Source organism: Acinonyx jubatus, chromosome D4, assembly GCF_027475565.1.
Source record: "Acinonyx jubatus isolate Ajub_Pintada_27869175 chromosome D4, VMU_Ajub_asm_v1.0, whole genome shotgun sequence".
NCBI classification, from domain to species: Eukaryota; Metazoa; Chordata; class Mammalia; order Carnivora; family Felidae; genus Acinonyx; species Acinonyx jubatus.
The window spans coordinates 38,010,481-38,035,164 of NC_069391.1; the positions used below are offsets into that span (position 1 = coordinate 38,010,481).

At 39.0% G+C, this 24,684-nt stretch overlaps 1 protein-coding gene across 9 annotated transcripts in view; it reads left to right on the forward strand.

Annotated features, from left to right (window-relative positions):
- The window catches only part of UBAP2 (ubiquitin associated protein 2), a 108,835-nt gene that overhangs the window by 25,481 nt on the left and 58,670 nt on the right, over positions 1–24,684 (forward strand). For 6 of the 9 annotated variants that reach the window (XM_053205001.1, XM_027039295.2, XM_027039298.2 and 3 more), the window contains exons 2-6: positions 3,724–3,863; positions 10,124–10,201; positions 13,203–13,313; positions 18,577–18,730; positions 20,580–20,657. In XM_053205001.1, coding sequence (XP_053060976.1) covers positions 3,765–3,863; positions 10,124–10,201; positions 13,203–13,313; positions 18,577–18,730; positions 20,580–20,657 — 520 coding nt within the window. In that variant the 5' untranslated portion in view covers positions 3,724–3,764. Of the gene's footprint in view, positions 1–3,723; positions 3,864–10,123; positions 10,202–13,202; positions 13,314–18,576; positions 18,731–20,579; positions 20,658–21,473; positions 21,585–24,684 lie in introns of those variants that run through there. The other 3 variants (XM_053205002.1, XM_053205003.1, XM_053205004.1) reach the window with 3 other exon arrangements.

The window sequence follows — 24,684 nt, forward strand, 5'->3', positions numbered from 1 at the left end:
ACTAAAAATAGGATGTTACGAAAATGGATTCTTAGGGGTGTTTGGGTAGCTCAGTTAAGTGTCCAACTCTTGATTTCAGCTCAGGTCATGATCTCAGGGTTCCTGAGTTTAAGCCCTGTGTCAGGCTCTCTGCTGTCAACAAGGAGCCTGCGTCAGATACTCTGTCTCCCTCTCTGCTCCTGCCTCCCCCCCCCACCAAATAAACATTAAAAAAAAAAAAAAAAAAAAAAAAGAGGACCTTGAGATGGCAGATAATGAACTTCTTCTAGGCTTCCTTAAGGGGATGGATAGGTTACAGCTTATCCGAGATAGGTTGGACCAATTAGGGCAGTGTAAAATGCCTCTTTCCTGGACATCTCACCATGAAATCATCTTATAAGTGGTACACAGTGTTTTTAATTTTTTTAATGCTTATTTTTGAGAGAGTGCGTACATGAGAGAGAGGGGGCAGAGAGAGAGGGAGACACAGAATCCAAAGCAGGCTCCGGGCTCTGAATGGTCAGCCCCGATGCGGGGCTTGAACTCACAAACTGTGAGATCATGACCTGAGCCGAAGTTGGACGCTTAGCTGACTGAGCCACCCAGGTGCCCCAAGTGGTGTAAACTGTTAAGTTCCAGTTTTAATTTTTAGTCACGTAGGCCCAACATTGAAAAAAAATTTGATATGAAGTACATTGTTTCATGTTTCCTATTTAGCATATTGATTCAAGCAGATATTTGTAAGTCATAGAGGGTTAGTCTAGTTCCAGTTGATGCTCTTAAATGTGATTTGGAGGGAAGGATATATAGGTTTTCCCACTAATTATATTTGTCTAAGATATTTAGATAAATCATGACTTTTAACATTACCATTAATCGAGTATATTTGTAACATTTCCACAGATCTTGATAATAGCCAGTTTCTCTAGAGAGGACATAGGTAGTAGTATGATGATTAAGTATTAAGACTTAAGTATATGTTTATTGAATGTAAGAGGATATGAGTTTTCCCTTGTTTCTTTTGGAGCAAAGCAGGTGCTTTTGGTTTTTAGGGAAGCAGAGAAGAGAACCCCTTTAAAAAGTGTGATAATTATGAGATTTTGATTCATGACCAAATGAGCAGTTATATTTTAAGTAATCTATACACTCAACTTGGGACTCGAACTTAACAACCCTGAGATTAAGAGTCTCCATGCTCTACTGACTGAGCCAGTCACGTGCCCCAGCAGTTATATTTAATATTGGCCTGATCAAGGATACCCTTAAGAATAAGGGCCCTAATAGTTTATATTTTTGAACTTTTCCAAAAATTTTTAAAAATGTTTGTTTATTTATTAAAAAATATCCAGTGTAGGGCTTGAACTCATGACTCAGAGATCAACAGTCACATGTTCTTCAGACTGAGCCAGCCAGGTGCCCTGAGAGCTGTTGTAAATTCTTGTAGCATGGCTTTTTGCCTGGCTGTTTGTGGGCATTGAGGGGGTGGAGTGGGGTTGCCCATTGCTTTGGGGAAGGGAATGGGAGATGTAAACCTGAAGTTTCAGGCAGCATTGTATGTGGCTATGCATTTTTCTGAGGGGAGAGTCCATACTTTTCATCAAATTGAGTACTTAATGACCCAGAAGGCTGTAAGTCAATCATACTAGAATAAAATACAGTTTTAATGGAAAACATAACATTTTTTTTATGTTTATTTCTTTTTGAGAGCGAGAGAGACCGAATGTGAACTGAGGAGGGGCAGAGTGAGAGGGAGACAGAATCTGAAGCAGGCTCCAGGCTCTGAGCTGCCAGCACAGAGTCCTACGCGGGACTTGAACCCCTGGACCATGAGGTCATGACCTGAGCCGAAGTCGGATGCTTAACTGACTGAGCCCCAGGCACCCCTGGAAAACATTATTTAAAAGTGTTATTCTTTGCCTTCAGTGAGGTTGTGAATCTCGCAGCCAGGATCGTAATAAGCTGGAGAGTATTCTTTAGGAAGGGATGTTTTCAAATACGTATTCTGGGAAAGGCCCCAGTGTTAGAGGTAGATAAGAGCAGCTCTTCACCTGGTGATGTCATCTGTGCCTTGAATAAATGGACTCTTTCTGGTTTAAAATTCTTTTGTGAGATAATTCAACAAGGGGTTTATTCATCTTAACCCACATCTCCCTTGATTATTCAGTTGCAATTCTCAATTTCTGACATTAGCTTTGCTTTCATGGTAATATGTGGATTAATGCCACCTATATATTTGGGATTTCTGCTTTCATTTGGGATCCTCAGTGTCGCTCTTCAATTCTTTCTACTTGTTTTCTATCAACTTCCCCTTGTATTTCCCTTAGTAGCTATTACAAGCTTTTGTCATTTTCTTTCTTTCTTTCTTTTTTAATCAGTTAATGTATTTTGAGACAGAGCTTGAGTGAGGGAAGCACAGGAAGGGAGAGAGAGAATCCCAAGCAGGCTTCTCGCTGTCAGTGCAGAGCCGGACACAGGGCTTGATCCCACAAACCATGAGATCATGACCTGAGCTGAAATCAAGAGCTGGACGCCTAACTGACTGAGCCACCCAGGAGACCCCCCTGGACCCCCCCCCCCGCTTTAAAAAACAAGTTTTTTTTTAAATGTTTTATTTATATTTGAAAGAGAGACAGCATGCAAGTGGGGAAGGGGCAGGGGAGACAGAATCTGAATCAGGCTACAGGCTCTGAAGTGTCAGCACAGAGCCCGACACAGGGCTCTAATCCACTGACCGTGAGCTCATGACCTGAGCCGAAGTCGGACGCTTAACTGACTAAGCCACCCAGGTGCTCCCCGACCCCCCCTTTTTTTTTTTAAAAAAAAGTTTTGTTTATTTATTTTTGAGAGAGTGAGCACAAGTCAGGGAGGGGCAGACAGAGAGGAAGAAAGAGAATCCCAAGGAAGCTTCTCACTGTCAGCACTGAGCCCAGTGGGCTCGATCTCATGAACCATGAGATCATGACCTGAGCCAAAATCAAGAGCCATGTAGGCCCCCAGCCCTTCTCCCCCCTTTTTAAGTTTATTCTGAGAGAATCCATTTTCTTAACATTCCTTACCCATCCCATTCTCTGCAGATGTTCTTGCCTATTTTACTAAAAAAAGTAAAGACTGATACAACAAACTGTTGACTGTCTCCTAATCATAAAAATTTAGCTGTTGTAGTACCTCTCCTTCACTCTGCTGGCCTTCAGAGAGGGATCCCTCTTGTCCAAGTGAACTAAATAGTCAGCTCTACTGACTAAGCATCCTAGGAGCTCTTGAGATTTTTGTTTAGAATTGCTATAATTTTAAACTATAGATTTTCGTTAAAAAAAATTTTTTTTTAATGTTTATTCATTTTTGAGAGACAGAGACAGAGCATGAGCAGGGGAGGGACAGAGAGAAGGAAACCGAATCCGAAGTAGGCTCCAGGCTCCCAGCTATCAGCACAGAGCTCTACATGGAGCTCGAACTCAAGAACCATGAGATCATGACCTGAGCTGAAGTCGGACACTTAACCAACTAAGCCACCCAGGCGCCCCATTTTTTAAATTTATTTTTCCCTAAACTTTGAGATTGCATTAGTTAGTAAAATTGGTCTACTTGTTGCTAGGAAAATGTAAAACCTTAATGTATTATTTCTTGAGAATTTGTGTTTTAGAGAACTTTTATGTTTTGTCTCATGTTTCCTCCTTATCCCTGGATTTTTTTCTTGCCTCATACTGTAATTTGGAATGTCTGCTTACCATGCCTGCTTTCTTGCAGATTTTCTATTTTGTACATACGTTATTTTGTATATACTGTATATGATGACTTCGGTGAGCAGTGACCGTTCCCGAGGTTCTCGGGAAAAAACACAGATTTCAGGAACACAGGCATCACAACTACAGAAACAAGTAGTACAGGTAAGTTTTTGTGAAACTCTTGTTTGCTTTGTTTAGAGTTACGTTAAGTAGGAAGCACATATGTCTTTTGTAGGAAACCTTAGGATTTTGAATCTTGTTTTTATAAAGTAGATTTTACATAATGGGAAAGAGAAGCAGTGATTCATAGACACTGTCAACTACTTGATTCTGAACATTTTTCTGCTACTGTTAGCATCTAGCTATCTCCTTTTTCTTCTTTTCTTTTTTTTCTTGGTAAGATTTTATTTTTAAGTAATCTCTACACCCAACATGGGGCTCGAACTTAAAACCGTAAGATCAGGAGTCGCATACTCTACTGATTGAATTAGCCAGGTGCTCCTCCTTTTCTTTATTATTAATCTAGGTATGTGCTTGGAATATATTTGGAGAATCCAGAATATATGGAGAAGTAATACTCTGAAGTAGAGAAATGAATGAATTATAAGACACTTATAAAAAGCTGCCTTTACTTTCAAGCATTGTTAGCTGGAAAGAGTCCTTTAATATTATATGGCTTTTAGTTAATAAGGCCCATGTGTATAAAATATTTAATTTCTATTTAATAGAAATAAATAGTTCTACCTTAGATTTATTTATATTATTAAAATTTTTTTGAATGTTTATTTTATTTTTGAGAGAGAAAGAGACAGACTGTGAGTGGGAGAGGGGCAGAGAGAGAGGGAGACGCAGAATCCAAAGCAAGCTCAGGCTCTGAGCCGTCAGAGAGCCTGACGCGGGGCTCAAACTCACGAACCATGAGATCATGACCCGAGCCGACGTCAGACACTTACCCTGACCGAGCCATCCAGACACCCCTATATTATTATTTAAAAAAAATTTTTTTTAAGTGTTTATTTTTGAGAGTGGGAGAGAGCACGCAAGCAGGGGAGGAGCAGAGAGAGAGGGAGACACAGGATCTGAAGCAGGCTCCAGGCTGTCAGCACAGAGCCAGACACGGGACCCGAACCCATAAACCATGAACTCATGATCTGAGCTGAAGTCAGACACTCAACCCACTGAGCCACCCAGGTGCCCCCAACCTTTAAAAAAAAATTTTTTTTAATGTTTATTTTTGAGAGAGAGCAAGCAAGGGAGGAGCAGAGAGAGGGAGACAAAGGATCTGAAGCAGGCTCCAGGCTCTGAGCTGTCAGCACAGAGCCTGTCCCCTATATTATTATTTTAAATGAAGTGAGACAATTTAAATAAAATGCTAACTACAGTACCTGGTACAAAATAGAGCATTTTATACATGTTATTGACTAGTTTTGCAAACCTTTTTCTAGAGACCCATCATAAATTTCAGATTGATACTTGACTATACTTTGATAGCTAATTACAGGTACTTTTTAAATAGTCATTCATACCCAAGTGCCCTATTGATATTAAGAGACACAGAAAGTAGGGGCGCCTGTGTGGCTCAGTCGGTTAAGTGTCTGACTTTGGCTCAGGTTATGATTTCTCTTACGGTTCGTGAGTTCGAACCCCGCATCGGGCCCTGTGCTGACAGCTCAGAGCCTGGAGCCTGCTTCAGTTTCTGTGTCTCCCTCTCTCCCTGCCCACCCCCACCCCAACCCCCCCTCCAGCTCATACTCTCATTGCCTCTCTCTCAAAAATAAATAAACATTGAGCCCTGGGTGTTGTATGGAAATCAATTTGACAATAAATTTCATATTAAAAAAAAAAAACCCTATGTCTTGCAAAGCTGAAAAAATTAATAAATAAACATTAAAAAATATAAAAAAGAGAGACACAGAACGTAGACTCTACTTAATTGTTGTTTTACATTTTTCAGTATAACTTTAGCCTTGTATTTTGCTTCTGTCAACAGACCTACATCTATACAGTGCTTACTCCTAAATATATTTACCCTGATACTTCCTCACAAATAATCAAGAAAAACTACCTATTTTTGGAAAAATTTGGACTTTTTGGAATAGGCCCTCCCTTTATAGGTGAATGCTTAAGAAAATATTTTATCAACAGCCTCTTATCAAAGAAGGAATACAAGTTATAAGTAAGCATAGGTGCAACCCTGCTAATAATAAAAAAAAATAGATGAAAACAATATTTTTTTGTTTTTGTTTATTAAATCAGTCAAGATTAAAAGTGTTATCTTTTAGGGATGCCTGGCTGGCTTAGTCGATGGAGCATGTGACTCTTGATCTTGGGGATGTAAGTTTGAGCCCCACATTGGGTATAGAGATTATTTAAAAATAAAATCTTTTGGGACACCTGGGTGGCTCAGTCAGTTAAGCATCCAACTTTGACTCAGGTCATGATCTTGTGGTTTGTGAGTTTGAGCCACGCATCAGGGTTTCTGCTGTCTGTCAGTAAAGAGCCTGCTTCAGATCTTGTGTTTCTCTCTCTCTCTCTCTCTCTCTCTCTCTCTCTCTCTCTCAAAAATAAACAATTAAAAAAAATTTTATGTGTATTTTTAAGGGAGAGAGAGCAAGAGTGTGAGCATGCCAGCAGGGGAGGGGCAGAGAGAGAGGGAGAATCCCAAGCAGGTTCCACACTGTCAATGCAGGGCCCGATGCAGGGCTTGAATCTATGAACTGTGAGATCATAACCTGAGCTGAAATCAAGAGTTGGGTGCTTAACTGACGGAGCCACTCAGGTGCTCCAAAAATAAAATCTTAAGGGATGCCTGGATGGCTCAGTTGGTTGAGTGTCTGACTCTTGACTTTTGCTCGGGTTGTGATTTTAGGAACGTGGTATTGAGCCCTGCCTCAGGCTTCTTGCTGAGCATGGAGCCTGCTTGAGATTCTGTTTCCCTCTGCCCTTTTCTTCGCTTGTGCTCTTTCTCTCTCTTTCTCTCTCTTAAACTAAAAAGAAGAAAAACTTGATAAAAGTGTAATCTTTTAAAGGAGGGCCACATGAAATGTCAGGATTATAAATTGTTTTCATCTTAGACCCAAGTAACCTTCTTGGGCTGATATCCAGTGAATCAGTCTCCAGACTAGGGGAGGGGACTCTCTTCCTCTCAAGAGTTGTCATTAGTTTCTCCATGGGCCTTTTGGGGATGGCTCATTTTATGCAATGCGATGAAAAAACTGCATACTGAGCTGTAGGAAAGATTCTTAGGCCCTTAAATTCCTAATTTTCCTTTCTAAAAACTTGTGATGAGGGTTGGGAGGGGTGAGAAAAATAAAAAATAAAAATGTGTTTGAGAATTTCGCAAAGCAGTGTGAATAAAATTGTGTTCATGTTCATTTATCCATTAATCCCATTCTCCCATTCTAGGAAGTATTTCCTAGGGAAGCAACCTAGGGTGGGGGGAAAACTTTATTCTGTAAGATGTTTATTACTCAATTTTAAATGTCCAAAGGTAGAGGTGTTCTGAGATAACCTATCAAACTAGAGGGAGATAAGAGAGAAGACCATGAGTGGGCCTGCCACTTTACCAGTTAGATGAATTACTTCAGTCTCTTTGAATCTCACTTTAAAAAACAAACGAACAAAACAAAAAATATGCTTTGAGAGTTAGAGAAAAGTTGCAAGAGTAGTACACCTAATTCCTGAATATCCTGCATCCAGATCTCCTAGATGCTAACATTTTTACCATGTTTACTTTATCTTTTTCTCCTTCTTACAAAGGAGAAACTACACATAGCGTTTCCCCTGAACCTTTTCAGAGTAAGTTGTAGATTGTGGTATCTGAATACTTTTATTGTGTATTTTCTTTTTTAATGTGTATTTATTTTTGAGAGAGAGCTCATGAGATGGGGAGGGGCAGAGAGAGAGATGGACAGAAGATAGAAGACAGAAGTGGGCTCTGCATGGACAGCAGCGAGCCCAATGTGGGGCTTGAACTCAAATCTTGAGATCATGACTTGAGCCGAAGTTGACTCCTCAACCGAGTGTATTTTTTTTAAAAACCTTAAAACAAAACAAAAAATAATCACAGGACTGCTTAATAAGAATCAAGAAATTGGGGTGCCTGAGTGGCTCAGTTTGTAGAGCATCCGACACTTGATTTTTGGCTCATGTCATGATCCTAGAGTTGTGGGATCAAGCCCCATGTTGGGTTGAAAATATAGGATGTTGGCAGGGTATCTGAAGGAGATGGGAGGCTCCCAAAACAAAGCCAAGTTCTGTCTCCCAACAACAACATTTAGTACAGGTTAATACAGGCAGTCCCTATCATAAAGGTGACAGGACTTAGCCTCTCTGTTCTATGTGACAGTTACTACATGTTTTTTCCATACGACAGGCCTAATACAAGGCCACCCCAATATCCCTACAATCATATTTTACTTGATAGAGGTGGCCCTCAAGTGTAAATATGATAATATGGCAGCCAGTGCCAGCCTGAAGGATAGGTTGGTGCATCCATTGCTTCAGGGTACAGCCTTTGGGACCCTTGGGACCTAAATCAGCTGACAAGCCACATCTGGAAGTTGCAGAGATTCCCCAGTCGTCTTCTTTTTAGTTATACTGTATCTATATACTCTGTTCGTTGCCTGTTGTGCAGCATATTTTCTCCCTTTGCGATATCATTTGCCCTCCCCCCCCCTTTTTTTTTTTTACAGTGAGTATATGCTCAGCAGTCACCATTAATACTTAGTCAGGAGCACCTGGGTGGCTCAGTTGGTTAAGCATCTGACTTCAGCTCAGGTCATGATTTTGCAGTTCATGAGTTTGAATCCCACAACAGGCTCTGTGCTTATATCTCAGAGCCTGGAGCCTGGTTCAGATTCTGTGACTCCCTCTCTCTGCCCCTCCTCACCCCCCCCCCCCCCCATCTCTCAAAAATGAATAAACATTAAGAACAATTAAGAAAATACTTATGTCAATGTCTGTAGTCATTTTGGTTGTCTAAGGACAATACTGTTGTTGATTCCTGAGGAAAGGCTCATGGGAATAATATTCCCTTGTGATTAGGTGCTGGTAACAATTTATGCCCTTCACACTTGAGTATAAAATGAGTTTTTTTTTTGTTTTTTGTTTTTTTTTTTTTTTAAGTTTATTTATTTTGAGAGGGTGAGTGAGCCAGGGGAGGGCATGGAAAGAGGGAGAATCCCAAGCAGGCTCCTCACTGCCAGTGCCAAGCCCCATGTGGGACTTGAACTCAAACTGTGAGATCATGACCTGAACAGAAATCAAGAGTTATATGCTTAACTGACTGAGCCACCCAGGCACCCCTAAATTTTTACTTAAAATATTTTCCCCTTTCACCTTCTAGTTCTCTTGAAACATTAACTGTTAAACATTTATTATTATGTTTCTTCTTTGTGTATAGTCTTCATTTTTATTTCTGAGTTAGAAAAACTTAGGTGTTGTTTTATGTATTGTATCATTTTCTTTGTGCTCTGTGCCTTTTAGTTTTGAAACAAGATAGCAATTGTGCTTTGTTCTCTAGGTTTTTTTGTGTGTGTGTTTTCATCGGTTTTGCTCCTTATTCTATTTTTCTTTTTCTCTTTTCTCTTCTCTGTATTTATTATTTAGAGAGAGTGAGAGTGGAGTAGGAGCAGAGAGGGAGGGAGAGAGAATCCCAAGCAGGCTTCAAACTCCCAGTACAGAGCCTGACTCAAGGCTTGATCCCATGAACTGGGAGATCGTGACCTGAGCTGAAATCAAGAGTCAGATGCTCAACCAACTGAGCCACTCAGGCGCTGTTCTTCCCCCGCCCCCCGCCACGTAGGCTTCCCACTCAGCATGGAGCCCAACGTGGGTCTTGAACTCATGACCCTGAGATCAAGATCTGAGATGTAATCAAGAGTCAGATACTTAACTGACTGAGCCACACAGGCATTTCCCCCGTCCCCCTTGCACATAATTTTTATTTAGATAAATATAGCCCTTCTCTTCAGTACTGACCAAGATACCTTTTAAGAGTTGACAGCAGAGTTCTTTTTCTTTTTTGACAGCCAGTCTGGTTCTAAGCCTGTGTCTAGCAGTTGCCATGGCTTCTTGTTCTTCCAGTTTTCTCTAGTACTTGTCACTCCCTTTCCTCAAGGGAAAGAAAATTTAAATGAGTCACGTGGCCAGTTGAGATGAATAATAACTTTGTCATTTGGCCAAAGGAATGGGACCTTTATGCCATTTAATTTGATGCTAATTTGGCTTATGGAAACAGATTGTATAGATTTTAGAGCTCTAAATTCAGAGTCCTTTTTTTTATTTTTTTTAGTTAATCAGTATTTCTGTTACATAGTGCTGTAGTGCTTGAGAGCTTTTTTTCTTTTTGCAGCATATTTTGGCATCTAACTTCTATTTTGTGTGCTCAGCTCTTTAAAAGTTGTGTGTGTGCTTTTCAGGCAACAGCTGAACAGATGCGTCTTGCTCAAGTGATCTTCGATAAAAATGATTCAGAGTTTGAAGCGAAAGTTAAACAGGTATGTTTTGGCAAATTATACTGTTATTTTGGCAGTAGAGTCTTCATAGTTACTAGTGTTGTCAACGATGAGGTAGACATTTGTGAAAAGGCACATTGACATTGTCTATACCTGTGAATAGAAGGTACATTTAGTATTTGGCAGGTTTTCAGAAAATTTTGTTTAAGAAGAACTGAATTGCCTCTTTCAACATGGTTGTGCTTCCAAACATAGGCTGGAAAAATATAACATTAAATTTTAGGGTGATGTTTTCACTTAGAACTTTGAGAGACCATTTTGGTAATAAAATCTTAATCTCAAAATCTTCTTTCCTGATAAGACTTCTTTTTCTTTCAAGATTCTAGAATCAAGCTGTAACACTTCTCTTGTTCCATCCCTTGGTAGAGGTCTACCAGTAATTGTTTCTTGGAGTGAATGTCCCATAGTGAACTTGTTACTGAAAGTTAGATGGAAAAAGAAAGAAGTCTCAGTTCTTTTTGCAGCCACGGTAAAGAATTACAGAAGAGCAAACAAAACAAAAAAACCAAAACAAAATTTTAGTAAAGTATACTCCCATGGAGGAACAGACCAGTCAAGAGAGACGTTGGCCTTGGAAACTCGGGGTGTGGACTTAACATCAATTTTTTTATTTTTGGCAAATCCTAAGGTTGCAACATTTGAGTGACAGACCTGGATTATATAATAATTATCCAACTATGCAGGTCCTTTCCCAAGATGTATTTGAAGCCTGCACCTGTAGGAAACCATGACATTATTTGTATTCTAGAGACATAGGTCAGATAAGGACAAACATCTGCTTTCTACACAAGTGCAACAAGCACAACAGACTTGAATCTTCTTCTGCTGGGATGTTTAACCACAAACCCACTGCTAGATAGGTGGAATGGGGTGGTCCCCTGACTCTTCTCAGTTAGAGTTCTCCATCTGGACATCTAAGGTTGCTCATGCCTACCTTCCTGCCTAACAAACTATTTTGCCCTTTACTATGTAAACTCTTTGCTTTTACTTATAGTTGCTGTTGTTAGACTGTTGGTAATATTTTTAGAAGGCCACAAAAAATTTATTAAAAATTATAGAACTCTTTTTCTGGAAGGAGATTTATGTACAGTTTGAGACATACTGCTCCATATTATATTGCATTTTATATGAATAGCATAGTAGATACATAAAAAAAGAGCACTGGTCCAGGAGTTCAGAGTTAGAAGTTTAAATTTCAGTCTGTTACTAATTCAATCACTGGGGGTAATTTTGATACTTAATATTCATCTTAACACAGGCATATTGCAGGTATTGTGTTAATACAGATCACTGATGGGGCGTCTCGGTCTCTTAGTTGGTTAAGTATCCAACTATGGCTCAGGTCATGATCTCACAGTTCATGGGTTCAAGTCCCGCATCTGGATCTCTGCTGTCAGCACAGAGCCCACTTCAGATGATGTGTCCCTATCTCTCTCTCTGCTCTTCCCTTCCCATGGGCGTGCTTTCTTTCTCTATTTCCCAGAAATAAGTAAACATTAAAAACAACAAAACAGATCATTGATTAAAACTGACACTAGTAGATATCCAAAGACCAAAGCACTGGAAAGCTGTAAAGTGCGTAGAACTTTAGCTGTGTAAAGCAGAGAGGAAATCAGAGAGAGAGAGGGTATAGTGCAAAGAGCTGTATTTATGAGATCAAGATACCTAGATTCCAGGTAGGCTTTGCTATCAATTAGTTTTTTGACCCTAGAGAAAGCACTTCAGATGTTGGGGTCATACCATTTTGAACAGGTAGTACACACTAAAACAGTTATATGTATGTAAAACACAACAGATATGTAAATTATACATTTCAGTTGTAATTAAGAAACCTGTCTTGTGCCTAATCTGTGATTATACTTGGTGATGAAAATGTTAACTAGCTTAATCTGCCTTGTTACAGAGAATGTATCAGGGGATTTCTTTGATTACTTCAAACATAGTGCCCTGTTGAAGCTGCTTGTGAAAGTACTGTGTCTAGAAGTGAGTTGGTCATAGCTATAGAATTTCATTTGTGAGAACTTTAGGTGTTGCAACTTAGTATGTATATGGAGTGTTCTAATCCAAGGGGTGATAGACCACATAGGGAATGTTTTCTCTGTATAAAATAGTTGGACTGGATGTTCTGTTAATGTAGCCACGTACAGCTGGTCTTTGGGAAATGTATAGTCCACTTACTGTTTGGTTCAGAATTTTGCAAATCCCAGGCCATTGAACTAAGAGAGTAGTCAGCTGACTCTGAATATGCTGAGAATGTTGGTATATATGTATGTGTGCGCTGCTGATTAATAATCTGATACTTGGTCAGTTTGAAGGAGGGTTAATTAGTAGTTTGGCTCTTCTGTACTTATAAAAAGACAATGAATGGCTACAAAAAGCAGGTAAACCTATCCTTGGATTATAAGCTCAGAGTTTGGAAGGAGGGCATCTTCATGTGGATGGACTGTGTAGTTTTTATTTTTATATAGAAGAATCTTTTTAAAATTTATTTTATTTAAAACTTTTTTTTTTAATGTTTATTTTTGAGAGAGGAGAGACAGAGCGTGAGCAGGGGAGGGGCAGAGAGAGGGAGAAACAGAATCTGAAGTAGGCTCTAGGCTCTGAGCTTTCAGCACAGAGCCTGACTTGGGGCTCGAACTCAATTGTCAGATCATGATGTGAACTGAAGTAGGATGCTTAACTGACTGAGCCACCCAGGCTCCCCAGAATCTTTTTTTTTTTTAATGTTTATTTGTTTATAATAGAGCTCACGTGCACACAGTGAAGGGGCCGAAAGAGAGGGTGAGAGATTACCAAGCAGGGTCCACCCTGTCAGCACAGAGCCTGACAAGGGTCTTGAACCCATGAACCATGAGATTACGAACTGACCTGAAACCAAGACACTTAACTGACTAAGCCACCCAAGTGCCCCTAGAAGAATCTTAAAATTAATATTAAGTGCCATTTTGGGGTCCCTTTAACTATTTCCTTATAATTTTGATAGCTTATGGAAGTGACGGGGAAAAATCAGGATGAGTGCATAGTGGCTCTACATGACTGTAATGGAGATGTGAACAAAGCTATCAATATATTGCTGGAAGGGAATTCAGACACGGTAAGTATTACTAATTATTATTAATTGTTTTGCAGTGCCAAGATTTGTCTCCAATTCCATATTGCATTTTGAACTTCACCTTTTTGGGGGTGGGGGTGGAGAAGGTTATGGGTTCCATTCCATATTTGTTTTAAGACCAGAAAGAACACTAACCTGAAATGACTGTTTTTGTTATATATGGTTTCTTCATGAAGTTGTAGAATCTGAAGACTCGAAAGAGAACTTGGTCATCTACTCCAGCCTTACACAGTTTCCAAATTCTCTGGGCCTGTGGACATTTTCACCACCTGAAAAACTTCTCTTGGCTTCACTGCTCATGTTTCTTCATCTCAGTCGTCACCTCTTACTACTTCTTATATCTCTAGACTAACAGAAAACCAGGATTTGCTGGTATATCTATTTGCTTATGTGTGAATATTCTATAGACAAATTTTGACAGATAGATAAAATAAGGAAAAAACAAAGTGTGGTTTTTTTTGTTGTTGTTGTTGTTTTTGTTGTTGTTGTTTAGTAAAGTTTGAGGATGTGTAAGCACACTAAAGCTCATCCCTTTTATTTTAGGAAGGATATAACTAAAGCCACAGTAGGCAGTTGTTAGCCCTAATCTTTTGATTTCTACATGGAGATTGCACAATATTTCATTTGTATTTGGAATTGAAACCATTTCAGAGCAGATTAAAACAAATAATGATGCACCTTAAAAGGGGTATAAAAATGAATGCAACCAGAAATGCCTTCCTTGTCTGTTCAAGTTTAGTCAGGTTCTCATTTTTAAGGATAGGCTATGTAAAAATGAACTGTTTGAAAGTAAAACATGTTATCTTTAATATAAAATAAGCAGAATGAGTTTTTTGTAATTATAAAAATCAGATAATTGGGAAAATATTTCACTATTTGAGTATAGCAATATCTGTGAGTAAAATTCCATTTAAGATAACACTAGTCAACATGATGAGCTACCAAATATGTCAGTTTGTTGGGAAAATACATCATGTTAAGTGATGAAATAAAATTTTGAATAGTTTTTGTTTGCTGACACTTAGGCCTATGTTTTCTAGAGAGTGTGTTTACCACATTGCTAATGGTTGCAGTGTAGAATGGCTCTCTGTTAATTTCCTTTCCTCTTTTTTTTTTAATGTTTATTTTGAGAGACCACGTGAGTGGGGCAAGGGGGGGGGGAGAGAGAGAGAGAGAGAGAGAATGAGAATCCCAAGTAGGCTCCCATCTGTCAGCACAGAGCCCAACGGGGGACTCAGTCCTATGAACTGTGAGATAAAGACCTGGGCTGAAATGTAGATTGAGATGCTCAACCATCTGAGCCATGCTGGTGCCCCATCTCTATTATTTTCAAAATGAGCTGAAGGGCTAAACTGTCCTCCTATTTACATATTTAAAAAATTACTCTGAATAAAGGTAATATTTCCAAATTGTTAATTGGAGGGCCTGTTTTCTTTTTTATGGTACAGGTAGTCCAGGAGACTACTTTGTGTTGCCTTTCCGTTAGCTCCAGCAGACTTTATTCCTTTTCTGTGGTAGTTGGGTGAATTTTTAAATCTTAAATGTCCAGTTCTCTGTTTTAGTTAGTTTTACTTCCTCTGCTCATTTGGCACTGAACCCAAAGGAGTTAGTACTGGGGTGAGTGATAAAGAATATATCTTTGGTTATCTTGAACCTGAAAATCATGAAGTGGGGTCAGATCTGGTTTGATTTCTTCACATATCAGAAAATAGCAAAATTAGGGCCTGAATACAGACACAAAAGGTCTATGCTTGTTGAGAGATGAGAAGGCTGTTGAGAGAAGAGGCAGAGGGAAAGTCCTTTTGAAACCCTGGTTTGTTTAGGATCATGCTGTGGTACATCTTTTCTTTGATAGTAGAACCTACCTACCTGGTTGCTGTCTGCAGCAGCCATGGCTAACCAGCTGTAAGGAATATCTTCCCCTGACTGGGGTAGAATTTATTGGACTGGGGTGCTAGACAGTGTAAACACTGTAGGGTTGGTAGGAGCAAGAACATTTAAAATAAACCACTAAAGGCCGCCTGGGTGGCTCAGTCGGTTAAGTTACTGACTTTGGCTCAGGTCATGATCTCGTGGTTCATGAGCCCCGCCTCGGGCTCTGTGCTGACAGCTGGAGCCTGGAGCCTGCTTCAGATTCTGTGTCTCCCTCTCTCTCCTGCTTGTGCTCTCTCTCTTTCTCTCAAAAATGAATAAACATTAAAAATTTTTTTAAATCATGAATGCAAACAAATCTATTTGTCCTATTGGCTAACCTTATTTTGGGCCAGGATCTTCTGAATCCAAATTTTTTCTCTGAAAAAAATGTTAAGTGGAAATGTCCATGCTTTTCTTAAGGAAGAGTGTCTTTCTCACGGAAGAGTAGCTGTTGCAAAAGAAAACATTAAACATGATCATAAGTACTAAACCTTTCGTTTCATTATAATGCTATTTTGAGTGACAGAATATTTTTGAAATAATCAGTCTTTTGCATTAATGTATTTTTCTTTTCCACGTAATTTGTTTGTTGTGTAGTTCCTGGCAAATAGGAGGTGGGAGAGTGAATTTTAATTAGCTGGCCTGGGAAGTTGCTTTTCTGATTTGTAAATGTGTCTGGGAGGGCCATCCCTCTTAGAGTTTCTTCAGATCTATTCTACAAGTAGTGGCAAAATACAGATAACAAAGGTTGTCAGAAGTTCTGTTGAAATCTTTTATAATCATTTGGTTCGTGTTGAAAGCTTGTGTGCATGCTCATGGACTGTTGTGTCAAATGAGAGATTTTCTTTTTAGCATTTATGGTGGTGTTAGGTCAGTTGCCCCTTAAGTTTGCTTTCCTTACTTTGCCTCACAAATAAGTTCTTGTCAGTCTCTGTAGAGTTCACAAGCCAAGACTTGCTTATGGGTATCTTTTGCTGAATGAAATGGGCTCAGATGTTTTTCTCAAATGTTTTATATACAAAGTATGCCCCTTTATAATGATTGAGTACCTTTAGGTCTGGCCATGTAAAGACATTATAAATTGTATACGTATGCAACTTGTGCTGACTCTATTGTGTATAATTTTCTAGGACCTCTGTAATTTACTTTTTCTCTTGTTAACCTAAGAGGACAGGATTCTACCTTATATGTGTGTGTGTGTGTGTGTGTGTGTGTGTGTGTGTGTATGTATCTTGTTTATTCATATTAGCAAACATAATAAATTGAGTTTGTACAATGCAGAATTATTTTCTGGACTAAATAAGCTTTATTGTTTACTTAAAAAAGCAATGCAGAATAAGAAATTAAATCAGATTAATGCCCTCATTTAAATAACTGTTCCTAACTTTCTTCAGTATATGCATGGGCTTCCATTTGAACAAAAAATGTAATCCTATTTTATACAGTTTGTTGGATAGCTGGCTACAGTTGTGTCATGGATCTCTTTCTGTGTACACCTGGATAACTCTTTAAGTGGCTACATTAAGTGGCTACTCTTTAAGTGGCTTCCCTTTATAGATGTTCTAGGGTAGATAGTCTCTTAAGCTAGATATTTGTGCCCTCCCCCCCCGCCATTTTGTACTGTTGCATATAAATGTTTGCACAATTAAAAAATTATTTCCCGTGAATAAAGGCCTGGAACTAAATTTGCTGGGTCAAAAGCTGTGAACTAATTAAAGTTTGAGTATTATTCCCAGATAGACTTGCAGGAAGGTTAAAATAGCTGCATACTCATCAGAAGTGAATATACCTGATTATTATCATGCTGAAATTGTTGTTGATTTTTAAAAATATTTATCAAAGCTTAAATGCAGAAAATTACTTGTTTTAATATGTATTTTTTCCATATCCAGTGATTTTATATTTAAGTATACATAGGTTCAGCAGAGGTTTCTAGATGTTAGAAAAATTCCTTCTAAAAAAAAGGTTTTAATTCTGGCCTCCACCATTTTGGAAATAATTCACCTCTATGTTTCTTTAATTTTAGTTGATTAATTTCTAGTGCTTTTGTTTATTTGGATATACATTGTTAGTAATTTCCTTTTATTGCTAAGTTTTTTTTAAGCTTAATAAAGTTATGCTCTTATTTTGGGATTGAATCACTTCAAATCTCTTGAGAATGAGTTAAATAATGACAAAGTAAATAGAAACAAATGGGCCAGTTTTGGGATTTCTCAGTAAAATACCTTTATTGATATCCTAATACTCACTTTCACAAGAACATAGCGTTCTTTTCTCAGTGATTTACATATATATGATTGATTTGATTTCTGTACTATTATTTTTTTTTATTATTTAAAAAAATTTTTTTAACGTTTATTTATTTTTGAGACAGAGCATGAACGGGGGAGGGTCAGAGAGAGAGGGAGACACAGAATCTGAAACAGGCTCCGGGCTCTGAGCTGTCAGAACAGAGCCCGACGCGGGGCTCGAACTCACAGACTGTGAGATCATGACCCGAGCTGAAGTCGGACGCTCAACCGACTAAGCCACCCAGGCGCCCCTGATTTCTGTACTATTAGAGGAGAGGCAGAGAAGGGAGGTTATATAAATAATTTGACTTCTCATTAGAACAGGTCTTTGAGGTTGAACTTTTGGGTAGTTTACTTTTTTTTAATGTTTAATTATTTTTGAGAGCGTGCACATGCGCACACAGTTGCATGTGGGGGAGGGGCAGAAAGACAGACTGGCTCTGAATCAGGCTCGGGCTCCACACTATCTTTGGGTACTTTGAAAAAAAAAATTTTTTTTTTTTTTTTTTTTTTTTGGCCTACCATTAAATTTTTTTAGATGGTCATTTTGGTTAACTGAATAGAGCAAGTTGTTTTTCTGAGATTTTATCGAGTATTTAAAAGTAATTTTGTATTCTTTGAGCAAATCCATTTATTAATAGGTTTAAGGCTTACGGATAAAGGTGAGGATGGCATTGTGTGGGAAATTGGGGAAACATCAGTTACTTTAGTCTTAAATCACAGGTAAAAGCCTTAAAGCACAGGAAAAGGCTCTGTGGGGGGACAATACACAGTATGTTAATTCAGCTAGTTGCTGTCATATATAGCATAAATATTTATATATGTATATGTATGTGTGTGTGTATATATATATATATGCTGTATATAGCAATAGGAGCCTAGCAAGAGGTTTGTTGTCTTTATCATCAGAGGATAAGATTTAAAATGTTAGGCAAGTGAGTTGCAAGGCATGGGTAATTAGGTCTGAAAAATACATGTGCATACCCTTAATGAGTGTATACACTTTGAACGACAACTCTGACCATTCTTATCTTTGGTAGACTTCATGGGAGACTGTAGGGGGGAAGAAGAAGAATTTTGGAAAAGAAAGTTCAGAGAACAAAGAGAATAGAGAGAAGAGAAATGAGAGAGAAATAAATCGTGGACGTGGAAATAACAACCGTAAAGGAAGAGGTGGCAATCGTGGGAGAGAGTGTAAGTACATTTCTTCTCAGTTTTTCATTATGAAAATTTTTATGCACACCGTAAAGCTGAAAGTGATCCAGTGAATGCCCATAAATCTAGTTCCTCAATGCAGTGTTTATTATTATAGTTAACACTTAATGAGCTACAACTAAGTAGTTCATTAGAATTTTAACTGATGCAATTCTATGTTAGCCCTTAACCTGAGCTGTAGGCAATTGTGTTGTCTCTTAAGACTGCTTTCTGTTATGTATCAATTGAACCCTTTAATTTTTTTTTTTTTTTAATATTTAAGAGAGAGAGAAAATCCCAAGCCGGCTCAGTGCAGAGCCTGACTTGGGGCTCACACTCAGAAAATGTGAGATCATGACCTGAGCTGAAATCAAGAGTCGGGCACTTAACCAACTGAACCACCCAGGCGCCCCAGGTGTACCTTCTAATTTTAAACTAGGTTTTTCATTCCCTGATAGATGATGCTGTTTATTCTTCCCACTTAACACACACTCATATAAGCAAGGGTTTGATAAAAAGTTTGTCAAATAGGAAAGATTTTCACTGTTCTTTCATTTGATCCATAGTTTGTAATTATTTACCCATAACAACACTACCTGCTGTGCAGCCATACCAAAATAGCTGAATTTTGAGTGAATAAAAGGTAAATACTTAATATTATCATCTTAGAGACGTTTGCTAGTTTATTTACTCCACAGATGTTTACCTACAATGTGGCAGGTACTCTAATAGGCATAGGGCAATGAATAAAACAAATTTTGCTCTCCTAAAACTTGTAATGTAGGTGGAGTGAGAAGTAACATGTTTTGCAGGAATATTGCATTTTAATGATGTTATATGTGGAAATTATGGGGAAGAACAAAGGCATCAAGATCGGGATTTGAGGGAGGTATTTGGCAAATTTATTTATTTATTTATTTTTAAGTTTGTTTATTTAGAGAGAAAGAGAAAACAAGCAGGGGAGGGACAGAGAGAATTCCAAGTGGGATCTGTGGTGAAGCACAAATGTGAGGCTCTCGAACCCATGAACTGTGAGATCATGACCTGAGCCAGACCACCTAGGTGCCTCAGGGAGTTGTTTGGCAAATTTAAATGGAGTAGCCAAAAAAGGCACTCGGGACAACACCAATGACTCATGGGAAAAGAGATGAGAGAAAGCTGTGCCAGTACTGCTCATGAAATTTCTGTATTCTATACAGTCATTAATGCCAATAAAGGGATGAGGAGAAGACAAGACCATGTTGACATATTCTGGATAGCATCCTAAGAAAACTGGTCTGCAACGTAATTTTTCTAGCAACTCAGTATTTCTTTGGTATTGCTGTTTCACTATTCTGTGACTTTCTAGGCTTTGAACATAAACAGTGGGCCAATGTTGGTGTGTTATGTAGCTGGATAAGCATTTTTTTGAAGCAAACTTGCTTTAGGGGAGGGCCAAGTTCAACTAGAACAAAGAAAAAGTGGTACATCATTTTAATTTCCCAACAGAATTTTCAGTTATGAATTTACAAGATGTGTTGTCATCAGTCTTTAAAAATTTCTTTTAAATGTTTAATTTGAGAGAGAGCACGAATGGGGAAGGGGTAGAGAGAGAGGGAGAGCGAGAATCCCAAGCACACAGAGTCTGACGTGAGGATCTTATGAACCTTGAGATCATGACCTGAGCCGAAAGCAAGAATCAGGCGCTTAACTGAGCCACCCAGGTGCCCCACTGTCTGCAGTTTTTGATCCACTTTTATTTGGTTTTGTTTTTTCCTGTTTTCTGATCCATTTGGTGAAACTCTTTTGTCCTTGCCTTTGATAATTCATACGTACGATTATATACAAGAGGTGCTCTTTTCTTCCATAGTTAGAGGCGAAGAGAATGGAATTGATTGCAGTCAAGGGGACAAGCATTCAGACCGTGGCAAGCGAACCCGTGGCAGAGGTAAGACAGAATAACAGGGAAGGAGATGGTTGTGTTTGGAAGAAGGATCAAGCTATTGGTATACTTACTTCTCCACTAAGGCATGGCAGTGTACTCTGAAAGAATGGTTGATCTTGTGTAGTTTTTTGATTTGTTTACTGATGGCTATGAATGAATTGTTTGAATTCATGTAATTTTGAGGAAATTTTGTGGTTGTTTTCAAATAAGCCAAGAAAGCCCTTTAAATGAATAATATAAAACTTGAAGTTCTGATCAAAAAGTTACTAAATTCTTCTATGTTGGACTTTAACAGATGTGTTTTACTCATATGATACTGGTTTTATTTAATTTTTTTTTTCAGTTTATTTATATTGAGATAGTGAGTGAGCTCAAGAGAGAGAGAAGGGGAGGGGCAGAGAAAGGATCCCAAGCAGGCTCCCTGCTGCCAGTGGAGAGCCTGACAGGCTCTGTCTTGACGTGGGGCCCAGTCTCATGAACTGTGAGATCATAACCTGAGCTGAAATCAAGAGTCAGGTTCTCAATCGACTGAGTCACTCAGGCACCCTATGTTAGTGATCATTTCTCAACATTCATTAATCTGGCATGTCATTAAGCCACTTTAATAACATAATTTCATATTCTTTAGAGATGTGACTGAATTTTCCCAGGGTTCTAAAATCAAGATACACAGTGTAATATGCCGATGTTACTTTGGTTCAGTGGATGACCTCCCAGAATTGACATTTTGCTTGATCCATTTTTTTAATTGTGTTTTTTTTTTTTTTAATGCTTATTTTTGAGAGAGAAAGCATGAGTGAGGGAGGAGCAGAGAGGGAAACACAGAATCCAAAGCAGGCTCCAAGGCTCTGAACTGTCATTGCAGAGCCTGACACGAGGCTCTGACTCAAGGACTGTGAGACCTGAGCTGAAATCGACTGAGCCACCCAGGTGCCCCTATTCTTTTTCTTTTCTTTTCTTTTATGTTTGTTTTTGAGAGAGAGAGTGCGAGCGAGCGCGGGGGAGGGGCAGAGAGAGAGGGAGACAGAGAATCTTAAGCAGGATCTGGGTTCTGAGCTGTCATCACAGAGCCCCGTATGGGGCTCGAACCCGTGAACCATGAGATCATGGCTTGAGCCGAAGTCAAATGCTTAACCAACTAAGCCACCCAGGTACCTCTTGTTTTTCTTTAAGCTTTTATTTTTACATAATCTCTACACCCAACATGGATCTCAAACTCTCAACTCCTAGTCAAGAGTTACAGGTCTGCCACCTGGCCAGATGCCACTGTTTGATACATTGTTACATGCAGTTGTGACTGTTCTCCATATAAACACTGCGTATTGACAGAATTTTTGATCATTAGTGTTATTAAGCACGAAAATAATGTAGACACTATATATCCTACCACCAACTACCTTGGCTGTTCATTAAACTGTCACTCACTAAAATACTATATACGCCAAAGGTAAATGATATCCAGAGATCAGAGAAGGGCAAAACTGTGTACTGATTTGCCAGGCACAGTCAAAATAAGATTGGAATTATCTAACAGATTTTAATTATAATTCCCTTTTCTAGCCTTTTAAAATTATGATCAATTTCGGAAGTGCCTGGCTGGCTCAGTTGGTGGAGTGCGTGACTCTTGATCTCAAGATTGTCAGTTTGAGCCCCGTGTTGGGTATAGAGATTACTTAAAAATAAAATCTTAATAAAATAAAATTATGATCAATTTCAAACTTAGACAAAAGTGGAGAGAGTAGTTAAATGAACCATATGTATACTCCCTCTTAGTCAACAATAACTAAAGATTTTTGTCCATATTGGCTTTATATGTCTCTTTCCTACCTTGTCTGCAGAAATTTTTAAGTCATAGTAAACTTTTGGTATCATCTAATAGTCTGATTTTTTACAAAATTTTATGACTATGTAAAAAATTTTGGGGCGCCTGGGTGGCTCAGTTGGTTAAGCATCCAACTTTGGCTGAGGTCATGATCTCGCAGTTGGTGAGTTCGAGCCCCACGTCGGACTCTGTGCTGACAGCTTGCTCAGAGCCTGGAGCCTGCTCCGGATTCTGTCTGCCTTTCTCTCTGCCCCTGCCCTGCTCACACTCTGTCTCTGTCTCTGTCAAAAATAAATAAACATTAAAAAAAATTTTTTTTAAATGTCTTTTCACAGTTGATTTCTTTGAGGCAGGATTGAAACAAGGTTTATACATTGCATGTTCTTTTTAATCTAGAATATTTTTCTTCCTAACATCTCTGTACCACCTCTTTTTTCTCTTTACCATTGATTTGCTATCAGAACTCTGTCATTTGTCCTTTTAGGATGTCATGTTTCACATCATACAGAAAGAATGCTAAGCAAGCACTGGGCTGTCAGCACAGAGCCCAGTGTAGGGCTTGATCTCACAAATCATGAGGTCATGACCTGAGGTGAAACTGAGAGTTGGACTCTTAACCGACTGAGCCACCCAGATGCTCCTATTAAAAGGAACATTAATAAACATTAAAATTTATTTTTGAGAGAGGGCATGAACATAAATGCACAAGAAAATCAGTGGGGGAGAGTCAGAGAGAGTAAGAGAGGGAATATTCCAAGCTAGCTCTGTGCTGACAGCTCAAGAGCCCCATGCAGGGCTTGATTCCGTGAACTGTGAGATCATGACCTGAGCTGAAATCAAGAGTCGGTTGCCCAATCGACTGAGCTACCCAGGCAACCCTATTTAATTTTTTTTATTAGAGAGAGAGAGAGAGAGAGAGAGCGCGCGAGCGCGCGCGCGCGCGAACTGGGTAGAGGGGCAGAGGGAAAGAGAGAATCTTAAGCAGTCTCCATGCTCATTGCGGAGCCTGACTTGGTGCTTGGTCCTATGACCCTGGGATCATAACCTGAGCCAAAATCAAGAGTGAGTTACCTAAGCTCTCTGAAAGATTTTATTTTGTAAGTAATCTATGCATTTGGGAATTCAAAATGGAGTTTGAATTCACAGCCCAGAGATCAAGAACCACATGCTCTATGGACTGAGCCAGCTAGGCGCCCCAGTACCTAATCCTTTTTAAGAAAGGATGTAAAGGGGCACGTGGGTGGCTCAGTTGGTTGAGCGTCCGACTTCAGCTCTGGTCATGATCTCGCAGTCTGTGAATTCAAGCCCCGCGTCAGGCCCTGTGCTGACAGCTCGGAGCCTGGAGCCTGCTTCAGATTCTGTGTCTCCCTCTCTCTCTGCCCCGCCCCTGCTCATGCTCTGTCTCTCTCACTTTCAAAAATGAATAAATGTTAAAAAAAAAAAATCTTTAAAAAAAAAAAAGGATGTAAAGTGGGAGTGAGGGATTCAGATTGACCTTCTATAAATCAAATTGGACTTAATTTTTTCTTATTATTTACTTTTGAGAGGGAGAGAGAGCATAGGCAGGAGAGTGGCAGAGAGAGAGGGAGACACATAATCCAAAGCAGTCTCCACAGGCCCTGAGCTGTCAGTACAAACCTAGGAGCTGTGAAATCATGACCTGTGCTGAAGCCGGATGCTTAACTGACTGAGCCACCCACGTGCCCCTATAAATCAGATTATACTTAAAAGAAATCAGCCTACCATATACCCCACGTGTAAACGTGAGTTAAAATTTGTATATCCTAACACCTATATTTAAACATATTTAAGCAAGTTCTTGGAATGGTAGTGGTCTGTGTCTGGAGATTTCTTTCAATTGCTTTGACTCCCACATCCAGCACATGGCAAGAGGGGGAAAACAGTACCCTATATACACAAAAACACAATTATTTTGCTTAGTGAATATTAGTACAGTTTGATAGTTAATTGTGGTGCAATTGTCACTTCAATAATTAAGGGATAAATGTCTTTTGTTTTATGTAACCCAGAAATTCACTTGTAAGTCATTTAATATCTTAATTTACTTTCTTATGGTCTGTTTAATTAGTCTTTTGAAACCATTCATTCTTCTGTCGTTTTGCAGTTATTTTTGGTTTGTTGTGTAGTATGCAGATTTTAGAGTGTGTACTTAGGGGCACTTTCATGGCTAAATTTGTTGTGTCCAGC